The following is an 18,086-nucleotide window of genomic DNA, read 5'->3' as shown; positions in this document are numbered from 1 at the left end:
GCTCTCCAGTCAGTCAGCTCGTCGTCAGTCAGTCAGCTCGTCAGCCAGCCACCTGCTGTCAGCCCGGTCTGATTTCCCATTTATTTGCCACCCCGTTGCCTTCTGCACGATCTTGGAGGGTTTCTGAAGGGCAGCGTTTCTTGGCAGTTCTGCATAAAGTTCCGGCTGACTTGCCGGAGTGAATTCACTTAATTAGAGGCAGCGTTTCCGGGCGGAATTTCGCACATGCATGAGAGATCTATGGAGGCTGCTGCGAAATGGCTTTTAATTAAATTGGCACCGGAAGCGGGGAATCGACACATTTCTCACTTGCTTTTTGCATCGTGGTCGCAAATCGGGGCTATAGCTGCAATTTGCTTAGCTTCTAAGTAAATACATATTAGTATTTTAGCATTGTTAGTGGATGCAGTTGGTAGCTAGTCACTATTTCTTTTGAGTGATTACTATAAGCCCACATGTTCCTGCTGTAATGTGCACTTAAATACGTTATGCTCAATAATGATTTTTTCCAATATTCAATACAGATGTCCGGGCTAAAAGCAGCGTGCAGGTAGTCAAGCCTCGAAAGTCCTGCAAATAAGCCACCGCTCGTGCATTTCTCAGTTCACGTGCATCTCTTTTTTGATATTTCGACTTAAACTGGCACTCCCCGACTGAAACTCCTAAAACGTGGCCAGCCAGGAGTCGAGGGCCGGGCTGAAAGGAATATTCTATAAATTTTTATGTGCTGCCAGGCTGGCCGGTAGTTCCCATAGTGTAAGTTGTGCCAAGTGTGTTGCACCTGCCCCCGCCGCTTCCTGTCCGTGCGGAGGCTTGTCCTTTCCGTTTGTCCGTATGTCCGTATGTTCCTTGTTGTCCGGGCCATGTTCGATTGTCTGCCGCCTGTTCAAATATTTCAAACGCCTGCCAATGAATGGGCTCCGCAGGAGGGGCGGGGTGTGGAGGGGTTGGGAGGGACCTTAGCCAACTTTCGTTCACGTAATTGCCATTCTCATTCGGTTTCAGTTGCGAGTGTAGTTTGTACTGGGTTCTGGATGGGATGGGCGGGCTGGAGCGCGGCGGCATTCACTTGGTGTAAACACCTTGTCTGAGCCTTGCCTTGGGGCGAACGTTTCGTAATTCGGCTCTTCTTGGCTCCCGTAGCCGAGCCCCAAAAGTATGGATCCCGATGCTCAGGCTGCGCCCAGAATGCCATGGCAATTAGGCACAAGAGCACTGAGCACGGCACCATGATAGCACGATAATACACTGACAAAAATAAAGACTTTCGAAGTTTTCAAGGGATATTAAAAAACTTCTGAATAAATATTTATTTAGAAACATTCTAAAATGTTATTCTACTTAGTTATTTAATGCAAATGTTATTTGTCAACTATGTGGGTCTGGTTCCTTAAGCATTTATAATTAAATTAAATTTTTATTTTTATTTATTTATTTATTTATTTTCTCAGTGTTTTTTTCGATGGCATACGGCCATGGCCGCTGTTCTTGCCAAACTGCCACGAGATGAAAGGCAGCACGATTCGAGATGAAATTTCTTAGGTGCGTCTAATGAAAGATTCAAACAAATCGCGATGAATGAGAATGGGCGGAGTGGGATGTGGCGGGTCGGGATGGGAAGGGATGGAAAGGGTAAGGAAGTAGGAGGCGCCGCGGGTGCAGCCCCAGATCAAAGACTTATCGATTGAAATTCTTGAAAGGAGTTTTCGAAAATCAAATATTTTCAATTTCCTGTCCGTGCCGGCAGAAGGGCTATGTTCAAGCCTAATTCGTTTTGCTCGGGCTGGAGCATTAATGTTCAAATATTATTTCGTAGGCAGTTCTTAATTAAGTCTGGATACCTCGAGGATTTTGTATGGTGAAATCCAATTATGAACTCATTTTTAGAAACCTCAATTTGTGCGATAGTAAGTTTATTAAAATTGCCCAATTAAACGTGAAATTGAAGATTGACTATTTATCTACCTAATCAAATTTTGATTATTATTATTGCTTATTCTATAAAACCCATACTATATGTACAGATATTCATAGCAATCGAGAGGACTTTAAACTCGACATAGTTACTAGCCACATCCATTTAAAATGCCCCACCCGAGAAGAGAAGACTGAAAAGTCCGTGGATCTTTTATCCTGTAATTATAAATGGCGCTGCCAAAAAACGGCTTTGAACTTAGAGCCATTACTGCTATCAAAGTTGCCTTCTGCCCGCGGTTCGGCTTCCGTTTTATGTAAGTCCCGAAAGTGCAGCAATGGAAATGCATATTGCCAATGGCAACAGAAAGGCAAAGCCAGAAATTTAATTACTTTTTATTACCAAGAGGCGGAGGCAAGGCCAACAAACCCAGCAAAGCCACCGAGCCGAAGGGGATGAAGGCAGACTGTCAGGCCATTCGGGTTCACTCCCTCCAGCATTCACTAAAAACTTTTGATTTGGCTTCGTGCATATTTAATAAGACGTCAGGAGGGCATGTCAAAGTTTGGTATCGTTTCATTCGTTCGTTCGCCGCTGCTGCTGGCGTGCAATATAATAATACACGCTCCAAATTAATATTAATTTTCAGCAGGTCGGATGGAAGGGGGGTGCTCTAAAGCTCCCTGAAGGGTGGTTTTGCCCGCAAAACTAAGACAGCAATTTATTGTAAGATAACGCCAAATGCCGCCTGGATACAGGATACGGTTCTGGGCATGCTCCATTTACACCCGAATTTATGGCACGTGCCAGTTGCCACCCAAATCCGCCCAAAGGGGCGTTGGCCACGACTTTAATGAACAACTAGCTCTGGCCGAACTAATAGGTGGGCGGGGCAACTTTTCCCACTGCCACCACAAGTTCTCTATCAGATCGTCCCGTTGTTGGAGTACCAGACGTCGTCCTCTTAACTTTTCCTAATCGTCCAACACACTGAATTTCCCTGGTCCATGCCTGGGACGAATCTAATACAATTGTAAGATCTTATGAATGTATTGATTTATACCAAAACTTATATTCATCGACTTAAATATCGCTTCAACTTTGCGCTCAGTGATGCAGACGTATGACACTTCCTCAACTTCACAGATGAGATACTCATATGTATACCAGAAGACTTTAGAACAGAGTGGAAATGGGGGCACTGTCTGATGTATTTAATTTAGTTGCGCCCAGCCCAGCAACTTTTCACTTTTGTTTGTTCGCAGCGCCCCAGACTTTTCTCTTTCAGCCTCTATTTATCTCAGATGCATCTCTTTGTGGTCCCTTTTGTGGCAGCCGTCGCCGTTTGCCAGTGACATGTTTCGCAATTTCTTAGGCTTCCGTTACTGCGCCCCTTTATTCTCTGCACACGACGACTGCCCCTTCTTTGTGCCCTCGGCTCTGTCCATTCTGCCACGTTCGAACGGGCTCAAAGAGGCCAAGGAAGTGGGGCAGGGATTCAAGGATGCACTCGTACAAAAAAGACCTCTAAAGTACTCGATCCTCGGACATGTCGTATCTTTTCGAGGTCTGAGATATGTTACCTCAAATCGAATGAGAATGGAGTGACATGATGATGTACACAGCAATATCCAAGTGGAATAATATCAAATTTATGAAATCCACTGCACTGGGCTCTCGAAATTTCCGTTCAAGTGGAATCTCTTATTTAAGGTCGACACAAAATTCTTGTCATTCAAGTCGGTTTTATTTTGCGTGTAGGGAAAGATGGTGTGTGGAGGGAGGGGGAGGCCCACATGTGACCCAGGCAGCGCACAATAGAACTTAAGTAGTGACGGGATCGAATAGATATGGACATACAATACAATACACGAGACCAATAACAATAAAACCAGAAACACACACACAATGGCTAACGCAGATTGCGGAATGGTGGGAAAAGACAACTAGTATATGATCGAATGGTGATAAACGGGAGGAATAATGAGATGGATCTCCGCTCGGGGAGTTGTGCAGAGATCCTCTTTCGGTATCTCGCAGATACTCGCTTTGCATCAAGAAAATTTCGACAGACTTGCACAAAAAGTTCTTAGGGCAGGATGGAAAACAATGATGGTCCCTTCACGAATTAGGTAGAGATCATCCGCGAGACCCTTCCAGTTATCTCGCATTGTTGATTTTAATTAAAACTCTGAAGCCCTTCATGATTGTAGAAAAAAAAAACAGTTGAACGATAAAGTTCATAAGGGGAGTTTGAAGAGTTTCCGGTGAAGGTGGTTGAATGAAAGGTTTAGACAATTATCATGTATTTAATTAGAGGCAAAGGACTCAAAAAATATCAAACCTAAATTACGAAAACTCATATATGTAGGTGTATACTTGGGCTTTTCCCATTTCGAATGTGCATATTTACTTCAAGTGGTTATGACTCAAAACACAAGTCATAACCCTCATTTGTGATTGCCGAGACGCATCGTTAAACTGAAACTCGAATTTTGGCCCAAACACACATGTTAACCTTCTAGGCATTTTTTTGGCACTTTCCGTTAGCAAGTTTTGCGTGTTATCAAACGATTTACAGCCCGCAAGTGAGACTGCATAATTTATCAATAAAAAACTGAGTCGGGGGAAAAACATGCACATAATGAAGCCAACCGCCAGCAAAAAATGCTAATGAGTCTTGCAACTCCCCCCGCCGCCCGGGGCAACTGCTCGAGCACCCCTCGCGTCCGCTAACCCCTCCCCAAACCATCCCTTTGCCGATGGTCTGCGGTCTGCAGTCGAAGTTATAGTAACGGAGGGAGGGGTGGGACGACAGCGCCGGCCAAGTCACTTCGATTCGCTTGATTTTCAACAACTTCCTGGCAACATTACTCAACTGCCCTCCACTCACCGCAGTACGCAGTCGAGCAATTAGCGACAGTTGCAGCGACAGTTCATCGCAACAGCTACTGCCAAAATATTAGCAATACACGGCCATACACATTTCTTATTCCAAATACAATCTTATCAGATTGAATGAGAAGAATAATTATATATGTACGTGTGTACATATATGTTCCAGCATTCCGCTTATGGTATACAATTCTATTTAACGAATTACTTCCAGTCTATGCAAACTTCAAACAGGATGGATTGCTAAGCAGATCCTAAGAGTCTAACTCAATCTCAAAATCACTAATCTGCCGATTTTACCTTCTTACCTTCGAAGTATTGCCAACAGATGGAAGGCTGACCCCGAAAACTCCACTGATTCGAAAACGGCCATAATATTCGGCTCTATTACATTTGCAGCAGGTGTGACGGTTCCAATTTTACCTTGCCACGTCGTCCTTTTTCGAGTATCTGCGGTTGTCGAGTTGCCTGGGATGACCATCTTCCACTTGCTCTGTTTCCATTTCTTTTACGACAGTTTGTGCTTGATAGTTTGTCGGTTTGTTTGGTTGCCCTGGGGTTTGTCATTGCATCGGTTAATTTGAAAACTGTCGACTTTCATTTACTCACTTCCGGTCCGTCCTTCCACTTCCACTGCCCCTTCCCAGTCAACGTACCTATAGCCGAGCCACCTAATGGAGCGTGTCAGCTGGCCAGAGTTCCTGAAATAGTTTTTGGAACCGCCCAGAAATTATCCGTGGAGTGCGCATAATCAAGCGGTAAACCAGCCCGAATGGATCGGTACTGGGTGTCCTGGGAGTATCCTTTGGGAACAGCAGCGGCAATAAATGTAATACCCAGCCCAAACCACCCCGGGCATATCCGTTCGATTCGATGCTGAAAAAGCGTAATAATTAATGCGTTTTTCCCTTTCAACAATTCTCGTTTTGTTTTTCGCTCCTTATTTTCTTTGTTGTTCATTCCTGTTTTTTTCGCTGAGCGTGCAAAAACGCACAATCCCGTGCCCGAGGGCGGCAGGGCAAGGGGCGTGGCAGCGATGAACAATGCCAAACACACACTCGACTGCGGGCAGGGCGTTGGGGGTTGAAGGGAAATGATGAAGGGAAGGAAAAAGGGGGGCAAACTTTATCATTAAACATCCAAGAGTTACTTTTATGTTTTATTTCCGCTCGCGAAATGAAAAGCTCAAGGCTTCCCCGCCGTCGCACTTGAGCCGCAATAGCGCACTCAAGGGCTTAATACATAAATGGCAAGAAAAAGCGGGATACCCGTTCGCATATGGGGGAACTCGGACCTGGAAAGGGTGGCAAGATAAATAGATGCAGCTCAGCGGCAGCAGCTGCGTGTGGAAATTATCGCCGCCATCGATTTGTTATTGGATCAGAACAGGAAGTGAGTGACGGGGCGGAGGGTCGGGCGGGGTGCGCAAAAGATAGAATTAAATTCGGATTGTTACACTGTGAGATCTACGCTGCAAAGGAACCGTTTTTAGCTCAAGTTATTGTTCAGATATATAGTGTAGTTAAGACAACATACCATTACCATTCAAATGTATAGATGCTTCTTACGAATTAATCTCAAATGCGATTCATTCCCGAGTGTTTTTTTCAGTGCACTATCTCGATCTGGGCTGTCGACCAACAGCCGTCAAAGGCGTTTCAAGGCGTCTCAAGTGGCCGTGCAATGAGTTTTATTCCCATTTTCATTCGATTTCCATTCGTTTCGTTTCCACTCGATGCGATTCGATTCGATTTGGTTCACTTGGGATTGGGGTCTCTGTAAGCGGAGATTCAGCCCCGGCACGCCCCCTTCTTCCCCCTTGCCGCTTGAATGTGCAGCGGGAATGCGAATGAAGCCGACTGATTGAGCGCCAAATTGTGGCTGGTGCGCTGGCTAAGCCTAAGAAATGATTCAAGAAATCCACTTATCCTGTTCGATATGCCCCAATTATGTTGATAGCATACCTTGCCTCATTAGGAGGATGCATTTCAACCCAGGACTCACTACACCTTCGTCACTAATAAATATTGGGCATAAAATGAGGGTAACTTCCTTAACTAATCACCAGTATTTAGTGATTCATGTATGTAGATGAAAATGGTTCAGTAATATAAAGCAAGCTAATGCTATAAAGCAAGGACACCTGTAAATCATCTCTCCCTTTTAACAACTCCAACTACTTTCACGTCGAAGGCTAGTGGAAAACGCGCACTAAAACTGGGTAAGCAAGAACAAAATCTGAAATTACCACTTTTCTATCTCACAGACCCAGAGACCTGGTGCTCAATCCCTTTAGCAAACCCATCATTAGGCCAGAAAAGCACGAAGAAGTGCTTGGCCATCGGAGGAGCAAGCCATAAAAACTCCTATTGGCCGCATGATTAATGGCTGGAAATTCATTTCCGCAGGAGAGGCCAAGCAGAGGGTATCGCAGATACTTGTATCCCCGAGATTCGTGGATCTCTCATCTCGCATTCAAATGCGGATGCGGGACGAGCGATTCGCAGCCGTATCTTTCGTGTATCTGGCGCACACTTCCTGGAAAGCGGTCGCAAACAAAATGTATCTGCAGGTAGCTAGGGTGAAACTAAGAACCAACATGTGAAAACCGCTCCGTGTGTGTGTTTGTCGGCGATTCTCGGCGCGCCATAAGCTGGAAATTACTGTAAATCAGCAAATCAGGTCATTAGATACATTAATCTCGACAGCATGGACAATTTATGCTAAATTATAGCGTGCCAGGCGAACCGCAGGCGCTGCCAGATACATTTCATCCACAGCCTGTAATCCCTTGGATACTTTGGCCAAACGAGGCACCATCTGCAGAGAGCGTTTTGTACGTTTGCATTGGAGGTGCACGCAGAGAAATTGTAAATCTAGTAGGGAGGAATGTCCAAGAGCCTTCTCCAGATGAGCTATTACATTTTCAACAGGCACTGTGTTAGCCACCAGAACAGGCAAAACAAAAGTTAACACGCACACTTAAGTGTTTAGCTAAAAAGTACTGTAATAGCACAATATTAAGGTTCGGTTCGAAGCTTACCAGTATAAAATGTTATATTTTTATAAAATTATACTAGTTTTTGCGAGTGTCATTCGGTCGACAGGTGCTGCCCTCATAACGATATCCAAGCAAAGCAAGAACGAAAACAATTTGTTTAAATGTATTGCGCCCGCATCGGCGGCAACTAAATATGGATATGGACACGAGGGCAAGGGCGGCAAAACAACCCCCATATGTCAACCGAGGAGAGGGTTCCCTGCCCCAGCACCCGCTATTCCATACCCCTTCCCGCTTCCGCCCGCGAGTATTTAATAACTGGAACTCGAAACTGCAATCAAATTGGCCAAATGCAGTTCACCCGGGAAACTTTGAGTCGCAGCATATTAAATGTCTCGAAAATGTGTTGCCAAAGTGGAAGAAAATCGGCAGAAATGCGAAGGGGGAAGAGGGAATGCTCTTACGAAATTTAATATTATAAATACCTGGAATCAGGCAGGGGTATTTGTTCATATTCTTGGACGTTTAGGACATCAAAGGCAGAGCATGTTTAGCGAAATGGGATCCTTATGTTACTTTGATTTTTACACGAGCAATGAATTATTTCCTTTTAATATAAAGGCGTTAATCGTGCCAAAACGTTCTAAACACGTTTTCCCCCTTTCTATTATGATGCACTTTAGAACCAGTTTTCGTCGGACCAGGTCAATAAGGAATCCTTCCGGCTCGGAATCTGCTTTTGAATACATCAAGCTTAACCCTCTGTTCCTCTGCTCTAATCTTATTAAACTCGAAAACTGAACCTTAATTATAGGGATATCAAAAATACAGGGTGGCCCCTAGTCCTTTGAAAAATGTCCCTACAGTTAATAGCTTGTTCCTAAGCAAAGTACACCTTTAGCTCAGAGAATGACCATGTTCTGAATAATAAATGGTAAATTACAATACATACATACATGATTCAGGACTTCCCAAAGCAATACCCATTAGTTAGTTTATCCAGATAAGGGCTCCCCTATTCTTTTTCAATCCGAAACGACAATAAAGTCTACCGTCATACCCTCACCACAAACAAAGTGCATATAAATTGCTTACTAATTGGATCCGTGGAGCACCCTTATGAGGCAAGACCTGATGTACGCTTTTGATGGTTTTTTTCGCCACTTTCCGCCGGCGGCATTTTCAAGACAACGTTTTCTTTTTTTTAAACATTTTGTATCGCCTCTGCGTAAGAATATCGTAATTGTTGTAAAATGCTGGCTATATTATGCGAATACTGCCAACAGACTGGGGAGTGTTTGGAGTGTTTAATTGAATCTGTTATTATTTTGGGAATTATTTAAAATATATGCTCTGAAGTGGCCCTAACTCAGAACGGCGCTTCGGGCTCTGAAATCGCGTGCATTTTTGTTTGCACTTTACTCATTTGGGGAGGGGCTAGGATAATGGGGCTTTGTAGTCTTATCACGACTGGCATAAACCATTAGCAACGCGAATTTATTTGGGGCAGACATCAAAGGCCGATTCAGATTTCAGGAAAGGGAAGACTGAAGCATGGAAACCAGCCTAATTCATATTTTAGACTTCTTGGTAAGACAACTAGAAATACTTTCGTAATAATAAAATGAAACCAAGTCATTCCGAATTCATCTATATAATAATGAACAGTAAGTAAAAAACTAACCACTTCGTAAAATACCTATTAAAAAACGTCCATCTGAAACCCATTATCGAAACCGTTATGACAAAGTCTTCTTCCCCGGGCTTGTGATTACGATCTGCAAATTGGCCCGCCGACAAATTTGAAGATCATTTTTGGCTGGCTCAAAAGGCATCTGGATTGAATATATGGTATTTATACGTGGAATTCCTGAAATGCCCAGAGACATAACTATAATTGCTTGCCCAAGTGGTCGCTTTAGGTTTTTGCCTCGCAGGTTGTTGCTTTGTTTTTGAGAACCTCAAGTTGAACGACATTCCGGTGTCCGGTTCATCAAAAGTATTTCAGCGGAATCCGTTTAATAGCATTTCCAATAAAAAACATGATGCGAGAAATAAGCGGTAGAAAAAGCAGAGGAATCCATCCTCCCAGAAACAAGAGAACTATAAAAAAATTCCAAATCGTATAACTGCAATTTCTCAAACCCTGGGCCAACCCCCTTCGGGTTCCCTTCTATTGGCCATCCCTTCCGGCGATCAAAGGTCAGGTTAATTATGCATTTGCCAGCTGACTGCCGCCAACTGGAGACGAGAAAGGGAACGCATCGTTTCGGGAGTCAAATGCTCCGCATTCCCGGCAATTAGTTGCATAATTTCGAGCGACGGAAAAGGAGACGGGAAAAATAATTGAAATTGTTTATAACTCGATGGCAATCGAAATTGGACGGCAGCGAGACAATGGAAATGAATAATTCCCGAAGGGCTATTAAAAACATGCCGAAGGAGCAGCTTCCAAAAGCGGCAACAGCCCATGATGCCATGATGAATCACAGGAATGAGCTGGCCGTTCGCTTTCAGGGAAAATCAAAATGCACACAATACATTATGAAGCAACTATGGATCGCTTCTGCGAAAGCCGGCGATACCAAGATACTCGTACATTTTAAAATCTTAAACCGAAGCTCCGCAGTGCGACTGCCAGCAACCATAAAAAGGTATTTAGCAATTTAGATTCACTCGACGTGCACGCCGTCCCCATCGCCATCTCCATCGCCATGGCCATCCGAAGTCCATGTCTGAGGACGCTCCTGATGGTGCTGTTGCTGTTGCGCAGTGGATGTTGCCGATGTGCCTGTTGCTGCGGTGGATGTTGCTGCCGCGCTGCTGCTGTTCCTGGCAGAGTATCGCTCGCCGATCTGGCTGATTGCAGCTGGAGGGGATCCGATCAGTGATGCCCACTGAGATCTATTAAGCACGCTGTGAGTCATGAAGCGAAATGAAGTTGCGGCTGCCAGCTCTAGGCATACAGTATGATTATTGAAGAATTTAAAGAAGATACATGGTAACCAGGCAATAAGATACTTTCTAAAAGAAGATATATCTAAGAAATACTTAGGGGAGCTAATTTTGACATCGCTTTCACATTAACTACCAGCAGAATAGCTTGAGATACACAAAGAGTGGTTTGAAAAGAGTGGTTTGAACAATTATCGATGTTTTGGAAATCTTATAACTTGATCACATTAATACAATCGACAAAAGTTTGCAACAGTTTGAAATGCATTCTTCTTCAAAATCCAGCTTGTTTGGCGGTAAAGCGGTCGAGCGGGCAACGCTGAACGGACTGAGGTGCATGCATCAGAGGGGGAACAAGGACCGCTGACCGGAAAAAAATGAATTGCTTAGCGCTTGCCCAAAATGGTCCATGGCATAAATTCCGAATGGGAAACGCATCAATCAACGGGCAGGCTCTTGCACCGAGGAGCTGCTGAGCTGGTGAGCTGGTGAGCCGGGTAGCCAGCGTTCGTGATGATATTGCCGTGGAGATTAGACGGCGACAGCACAGCAACTCCGGCAATGGCAGCCAAAATTAAATAAGAAGAGATAACAACTAGGCACGGCCCGAGAATTCGAGAGTACGAGAGTACGTGGAACCGCAAACAAAAAAGAACAGAACAGGATGGTAGTAGGAGGAGGGGAGGGCGGGAGGCATGAGATCCGGGCCCAGAACAAATAGTCATCGTTGTCATGCCCAAGCGGATTAGCCTACCTCGCCGGGCTGCGCCGTGCCTCTTGGCCTGCCTCGTCGGCAGCGTCGTCTTACCTGAGGAACTGGACGTGGAACAGCCATGGCACAGCAACTGCCGCTCCCCTGAGCCGGCTAAAAATTTACGATTTTAGCACAGATTGTAAAGTAAATTTTCCTGTTTTTATTTCGAATTAACAAGCGGACCAGACAAACAGACAGTCAACTGCAGCGGAGGGAGCAAGAGGGACACACAGAAATGGGCTGCCTAATCGCTCTGCTCGATCAAGAGATACCCTACACACAGATGCCTCAAAAAGACCTTGGGTCTTAGAAAGGATTTTTTCAAACACCTACTAGCTCGTTATAAGTAATTTAATTTCCAAGCTCGTTTTCTTTCAGTAATTTATTTATGTATAGAACTTGTTTTATTTTACGTTCTTATTGAATCATAGTGGCATATGGTAGGATTACGAACATCACAGGTTTTTTCCTGTGTACCTTTACTAGGATTTCAATGAGAAATCCAAACCGAAGAATTCTGCGGCAAAGTGTAGTTTTTAGAATGGCATATACCCCTAACCCCCAGCGAGTAGCGGGTATAAAAAACGAAAGTTTCGTGCAGACGTCGGGGAATAGAAGAACACAGTCTTCTTGGGAAGAAGCCATGCAGCGCAACCGGTCGCAGTCGGGATCAGTTGCCGGCCTAGCGGTTACTTAATAATGCAAACAGGTTTCACCGTACAGTCCGACCGGGCCGGGGAGAACGGATCGGGAGGACTGTGACTTGGACTTCAGCAGGAGAAAGGCAGTTGAGTTATGGATTCGATATGCCAGAAGGGAAGAAAAGAAGGCAGTCCGGGCAGCAGGGCGATGCACCAGGCAAATATAAAAGGAGACGATGACAGAGATTAGAGGAACAGGAAATGTGGGCTGGACCGATTTAATGAGTGAATGCCAGATCCCAAAACTGACGATCAAAGGAATGACCTGGGGACAAACAAGCATCCTGAATGTTATCATAGAGCTGCCCTAAAATAATACAAATTATACATTTCACTGCTCCCGAGTGCGATAGTCGATCGTAGTCCCGATACAAAGAAACTCACTCTGTCCATACTCTCATACGGGACTGCATTAACTATGACCTTATCCTATCACTAGAATTTATACTTACAAGTTATACTTGCAATTTAACGAAAATTAATAGTATTTTGAGCAGTTTTGAAAACATAAAGGTCGCATTTTAAGGCATTTCAACGCCTCTTTTAATCAGCATTCAACCAACCCCACTTGAGTAAGCCATTATCTGTCTGGAATTTCTAATTTCGTAGTTTTCTATGCCACTTCTGGCATTGTCGTCGTCGTGGCAGTTGTCGTTTTGTCTGTTGCCCCTCTTGGCCAATTTCGTTCGTTCTGGCCGTTCGCTTGGGTTGGGGTTGAGCCATAGGCTCACCAGCAGAGCGACTGGCCCGCTAATTCGAGCAGTTCGGTAATTTCCAAATTGGCGGCCCGTAATCAAACTGTAATGCGGCCGACTCGTCATTAAGCACGCATGCAGCAACAACACGGCAGCAACATCAAGCCAGAAAGCAACTAAAGGCAGCAAAAAGCTGCAAAAAAAGCACCGCATACAGCAGAGCAGAAATAAGCACACAAAGGGAGGCACGAGTGCAAAGCTGGCAGCAACAGCAACATCACATCCAAAAGCCATACAAATAATACGGCGGAAGCACCACCAGTGAAGAAAAGGCTTAAAAGCAGCAGCAACAACATCATAAAAGTGGCCACAAAGCTACAGCACCATGGTGGCAATATTAACCCAAACCAGACTCCCAAAAGCATCCACAATCACAGATGCAATGAAGACAAATCATTAACAAAACCATGGCAACAACAGTAGGAAGGCACGAAATAATCAAGGCTATCAACAATAGTATCAATTATCTTTTATGCATACACCGTTTATTTTTTAGAATAATTGGCACATAATACGAATTATTAGTATTTTAGTAGACATTTAGCAGCATTACTTTTACTTTTTGAATTAAAAGATATGCTTCAATGCCAATCCGCCACATGGGTTTTCGTTTTACTTGCACATCGACTAGCAACAACACTCAAATGCAATGGCAACTTGACAGCAACAACTTCCAGTCCCACAACAACAACAGCTGCAACAGCGATTCCAACAAACATATGCTTTGAGAAAAAAAAAAAAAAACAAAAAATATGTACCAAGAGAGACAGACAGACTCACCAACACACTCGCACGCGGACACACCTCCCCAAACAACAAAACAGCTGATTTGTTATCAGCAGTTGCTGAATGAGCCCCACAGAGCGAGCCACTCTCTCGGAGCAACAACAAAATGGGGGGAAAAAAACGACGCCAACAGCGGCTGCTATGGCAACGACCTTCCTTATTTATTACAATGTGTGTAATTCCCAGCCGCTTTCTCACTCTCTCTCGCTCTCTCGCTGTGTGTGTGCGAGCGAGACAGTGCCCTTTCCTGACTTAAATTGCCCATTTTTTAGTGCAGAAATGTTTAATATCGCTGTCTGTTTGAGTTTTTGCAATTCGTTTTCCTTTTTTGGCCTGCAGAAAGGCTCTCAGTGCGCAGTTTAGCTTTCGTATTCCAAAACCGGAGAGGTTCTTGGGGTATTTGTTGTATTGTTATATTTAGGAACTATGTACATAGGTGTGTTCGAAGGTGCGTTGCAGAGGATTTTGTGGCAATTGTGTGCAGATCATATTTATTCTGCTTCTGTTGTTATTATATGGGTTTTAATTTTCAGGCATGTACCAAAGTGCTCAGAAATATATAAGTAAAAAAGAACCCATTCCCATTTGAACCAGGTGATGCTGATAGATTTATTCAACTCCTCGTTTTTGTGCGACTTAATTAGCTCTCAACTCGTAGTTAACCCCTTTAGAGCCCATCTGCTTTTACGACCCCATAAAGCTGCTCCCAAAAAAGCGTTTGCCGTAAAAAATTAAAGCACTAAAACTGTTAAAGAAATCGTATTACAAAATAATGTGCGCTCTCTCGCTCTTTTCTCGCCTCTCCGTCTCTCTCTGTCTCGACCAAAGCAGTTGTAAAGATGGCCGCCGTGTAGTAACATGGCTGAATGTGTACCACACACACACACGCACGCACAAAGCGGTCACAGAGAGAGACAGGGAGAGCGAGAGAGAGCGGCCATTGAATGCAACTTATATAGGAAAGCAACAATAACAATGCCTCTGCGCTCGTCTCCTGCGCCTGTGTGTGTGCTGAATACGTCACGGAACATCAGCTGTGCCGAACAGCAGGTAGGCGTCGGCAGAATGGAGCGAAGTCGACGTTTCGAGTCAGTCGCTTCAAAGAGCTCGATTCGTGCGGACATCGGAAGAGATATAGCGTGGTCTATGGCACGTAATTAACGAAGAGAGTTAAAAAGAGTCAACGTCGCGTCGAAGGTGAACACGCAGTTTAAGCCAAAAAAGAAACGTAACTGTGGCCAATTGTGATACGAAAACTAAGCAAATCGGCCTGACAATCAACAAAAACAAGAAAAGCAAAGCCTACACACAGGCGTAGGCGTCTGGCCAACAGCTGTTCTTCGTGCGCGCTCCTAATTCAGCAAACTCGCTGCGCTTACAAACGTCGGCAGAGACAGCGGCAGAGAAGCAAGCGGCGGCAGCAAAACTACAAAACAGAAACTGCAATTCAGATCGCGTTTTTCTTCGGAGTGGATGAGACGTTCGTTCGGCAGTTCTATTGCGCATAGAACTAACAAGTTACCTACTCCGCGAACTCACCCCCGCGAGAAAAGAACAGATCAGAACATAACCGAATGAAAAGAAGACAAGGAGTAGCTAAGAAGCAACGGTTAAGTTAGCCAGCGAAAACGGGCAAAAAGACTGAAAACACACGTGGATTGTTCACTCACCCCGACACGCGCACCCACTCGCACTCACACTCACCCAGCAGCTCCAACTGTTCGCTGCATTTATGTAAAACCAAACAAAGACTGATTAAAACGCTAATAAATATACAATAAACGTAACGAAACAAAGTTAAACACGCGAACAGCAGCTAATATTATACGGGTTAAAGCGAATTCCAAAGCAAAGCAAACACACATATGGATTAAGGTTCCTCCTATCTCAAAACACAAAAACAAAAACAAAAGCAACAACCAACTCACGGATTACCTGCAGCGGCAAATTTAACGTTAGCCGCTCTTTTTGGATTACCAGTGCCAATAAAACCACAAAAGTGAATTTTTTCGAAAGTGAAGAAAGCGAAAAACGCCCGCAAAATGCTAAAAATCTAAATCAAAGTAAATAAGCAAACCAAAAGCGAATTCTGTGTTACCGAAACGAGAGCAAAAGCTAAAAGAGCCCCTGAAAACAGCAATGACGATGGCCGCCTGTTATGCCAACTACGACATGTCGTCCCTGTCGCACGGCATGTCGGCCCTGTCCGCCCTGCAGCAGCAACAGCAGCAGCAGCAGCAACAGCAGCAGCACAGCCAGACGCAGCAGCAGCATCACCACCAGCAGCAGCAGCAACACATGTACCACGCCGCCGTGGCTGCCCACCAGCAGCAGTTGCTGCAACAGCAGCAGCAGCAGCAACACCACCGCCATCACCACCAGCCCGCCAACACCAGCAGCAGCAGCAACTCGCGCCACAGCCATGCGGCGGCGACCCAAACGCAGGTCGCCGCCGCCGTTGCCAACAGCAGACAACAACAACAGCAACAACAGCAGCAGCAGCAGCAACAGACTGCCAGCAGCAACAGCAACGCAGCGCCCGCTCCATCGCCGCAGAAGGACTACAGCATCCCGCTGCACGTGGACTGCAGCGTGGAGTACGAGTTGCCCAACCAGCCCAAGCCGCCGGCGGGCCAGAGGGTGGAGCCCCTGCTGATGATCCACCCGTGCTACTTCCGCAAGATGGAGTCGCAGCGGCGCAGCCCGTTCGTGAACAACATGCATGCGACCTCACGGGCGGTGAGCAGCAGTTCGCTGAGCAGCGGAGCGGCCCTGGGCGGAGGCGGAAGCGGTGCGGCGGTGGCCACGGCGCCCAGCAGTAGTGCCGCGCGACGTGGAGCCCGGGCGGCCACGAGTGCCCAGCAGCAGCAACAACAGCAGCAACGCTACCAACAGCAACAGCAGCAACTGCGGCAGCAACACCAGCAAATGTCGCAGATGTCGCAGCAGGCCCACTATCCGCAGCAACAGTCTAGTCTGGTCCGCCAGCAGCAGCAGCAGCACCAGCAACAGCAGCAGCAGCAACAGCAGCAGCAGCAGCAACGTGCCAGCAGCAACCAAAGCCAACGCCAAAGCCAAAGTCAGAGCCAGAGCCATGCAGCCAACTCAGCGGCAGCAGCTGCGGCACAGGCCTCCATAGCCGCCGCAGCCGCCGGCCAGTGGGATCAGCTGGCTGCGCTGGCCGCCCGCACCGCCCTCACGCCCCACCACATGCTGCATCCCCACAGCCACTATGCGGCCAAGGGCAGTGGCGGCGGGGCAGGGGGCGGCAAGCGGGACGCCATGATCTCCGGCAGCTACGGACAGACGGCGGTCGCCTCGGGGAAGCTGCAGCAGTCGCAGGTGCAACAGCAGCAGCCACAGCAGCAACAGCAACACTGCCTGCCTCCGCCGCCGTGGGACGCGACGTCCATGCTGATGGACCGCTCGCCGATGGCCACAGTTCCTAGCAATTATCAGGCCGGCCCTGACACCAATCCCATGCGCCTCTACTCGGCCACGCCCACCGCCGGAGCGGCCACGGGCGGGTCGGCGTCGGTGGGCGGAGGCGGGGCGGTGAGCGGTGCGGGGGCGACGGGAGCAGTGAACACGGCCACCGACAAGCTGAGCGGAAAGTACCGCCAGTACTTGCGGTCTCAGCGGATGCACCCGTACGCGGCGGCCGCCTCGCTCAACTTGGCAGCCGCCGCCGCTGCCGCCGGCCAGACCTCGTTTGTGCCGTTCAGTTCGGCGGCCACGGCGGTGGCGGCCACGCCCACATTCCAGCACCTGCCGCAGATCTCCTGCTACAACGTGTGATGCAGCACCAGCAGCAGCAGCAGCAACCAGGACAACGGCAACATCAGCAGCAGCAACAGCAGCAGCAACAGCAACTTGCAACACATGAGACAGGCGCCTACCAAGTACGCGTCGATGAAATAGCCGCCTCAAGGAATAACCAATAGATCCTCCCCTAAACAGTACTATATATACACACCCCTCAAAGCTTTTAGAATCAAAAGTAATTAACTCTAAAAATATTAAGAGATGAAACTAAATTCTGTCTAGCTGCTATGAGAAATTGTTGTCCGACGGTGAGAAAAGAGGAAATGAGCGATCTTTTTTTCTTTTAGTAATGGTAGTAATTGATAAACGATACAAAAACAAACAACAAAAAAATGCAAACTATTGTAGTGATATTTGTTATAAAATAATTTTAGTAATTAATTTAATTTAAATTAAACAAACAACAAGAAACAACAGCAACCGCTCTGTGTAAGCCAACAACATAAACAATAACAACTGCAACAACAACAACTGCAACAACAACGGCAGCAACATCCAA

General features: G+C 46.2%; 1 protein-coding gene across 1 annotated transcript; it reads left to right on the top strand.

Annotated features, from left to right (window-relative positions):
• The first annotated feature begins 14,851 nt into the window (after nt 1–14,851).
• On the top strand, nt 14,852–17,642 carry LOC6613897 (centrosomal and chromosomal factor). Its single transcript, XM_032720296.1, has one exon. It carries the CDS (start codon nt 15,902–15,904, stop codon nt 17,558–17,560), a length of 1,659 nt encoding a protein of 552 aa, XP_032576187.1. The 5' UTR covers nt 14,852–15,901; the 3' UTR covers nt 17,561–17,642.
• Nucleotides 17,643–18,086: the final 444 nt, after the last annotated feature.

Source organism: Drosophila sechellia, chromosome 3R (genome assembly GCF_004382195.2).
Source record: "Drosophila sechellia strain sech25 chromosome 3R, ASM438219v1, whole genome shotgun sequence".
Taxonomy (NCBI): domain Eukaryota; kingdom Metazoa; phylum Arthropoda; class Insecta; order Diptera; family Drosophilidae; genus Drosophila; species Drosophila sechellia.
The sequence above is the reverse complement of the archived record's forward strand: the minus strand, read 5'-3'. Positions and strand labels throughout refer to the sequence as shown.

What these genes read in the sequence shown, in the direction of transcription:
- LOC6613897 (XM_032720296.1), top strand. Translation starts at nt 15,902, where the DNA reads ATGACGATGGCCGCCTGTTATGCCAACTACGACATGTCGTCCCTGTCG.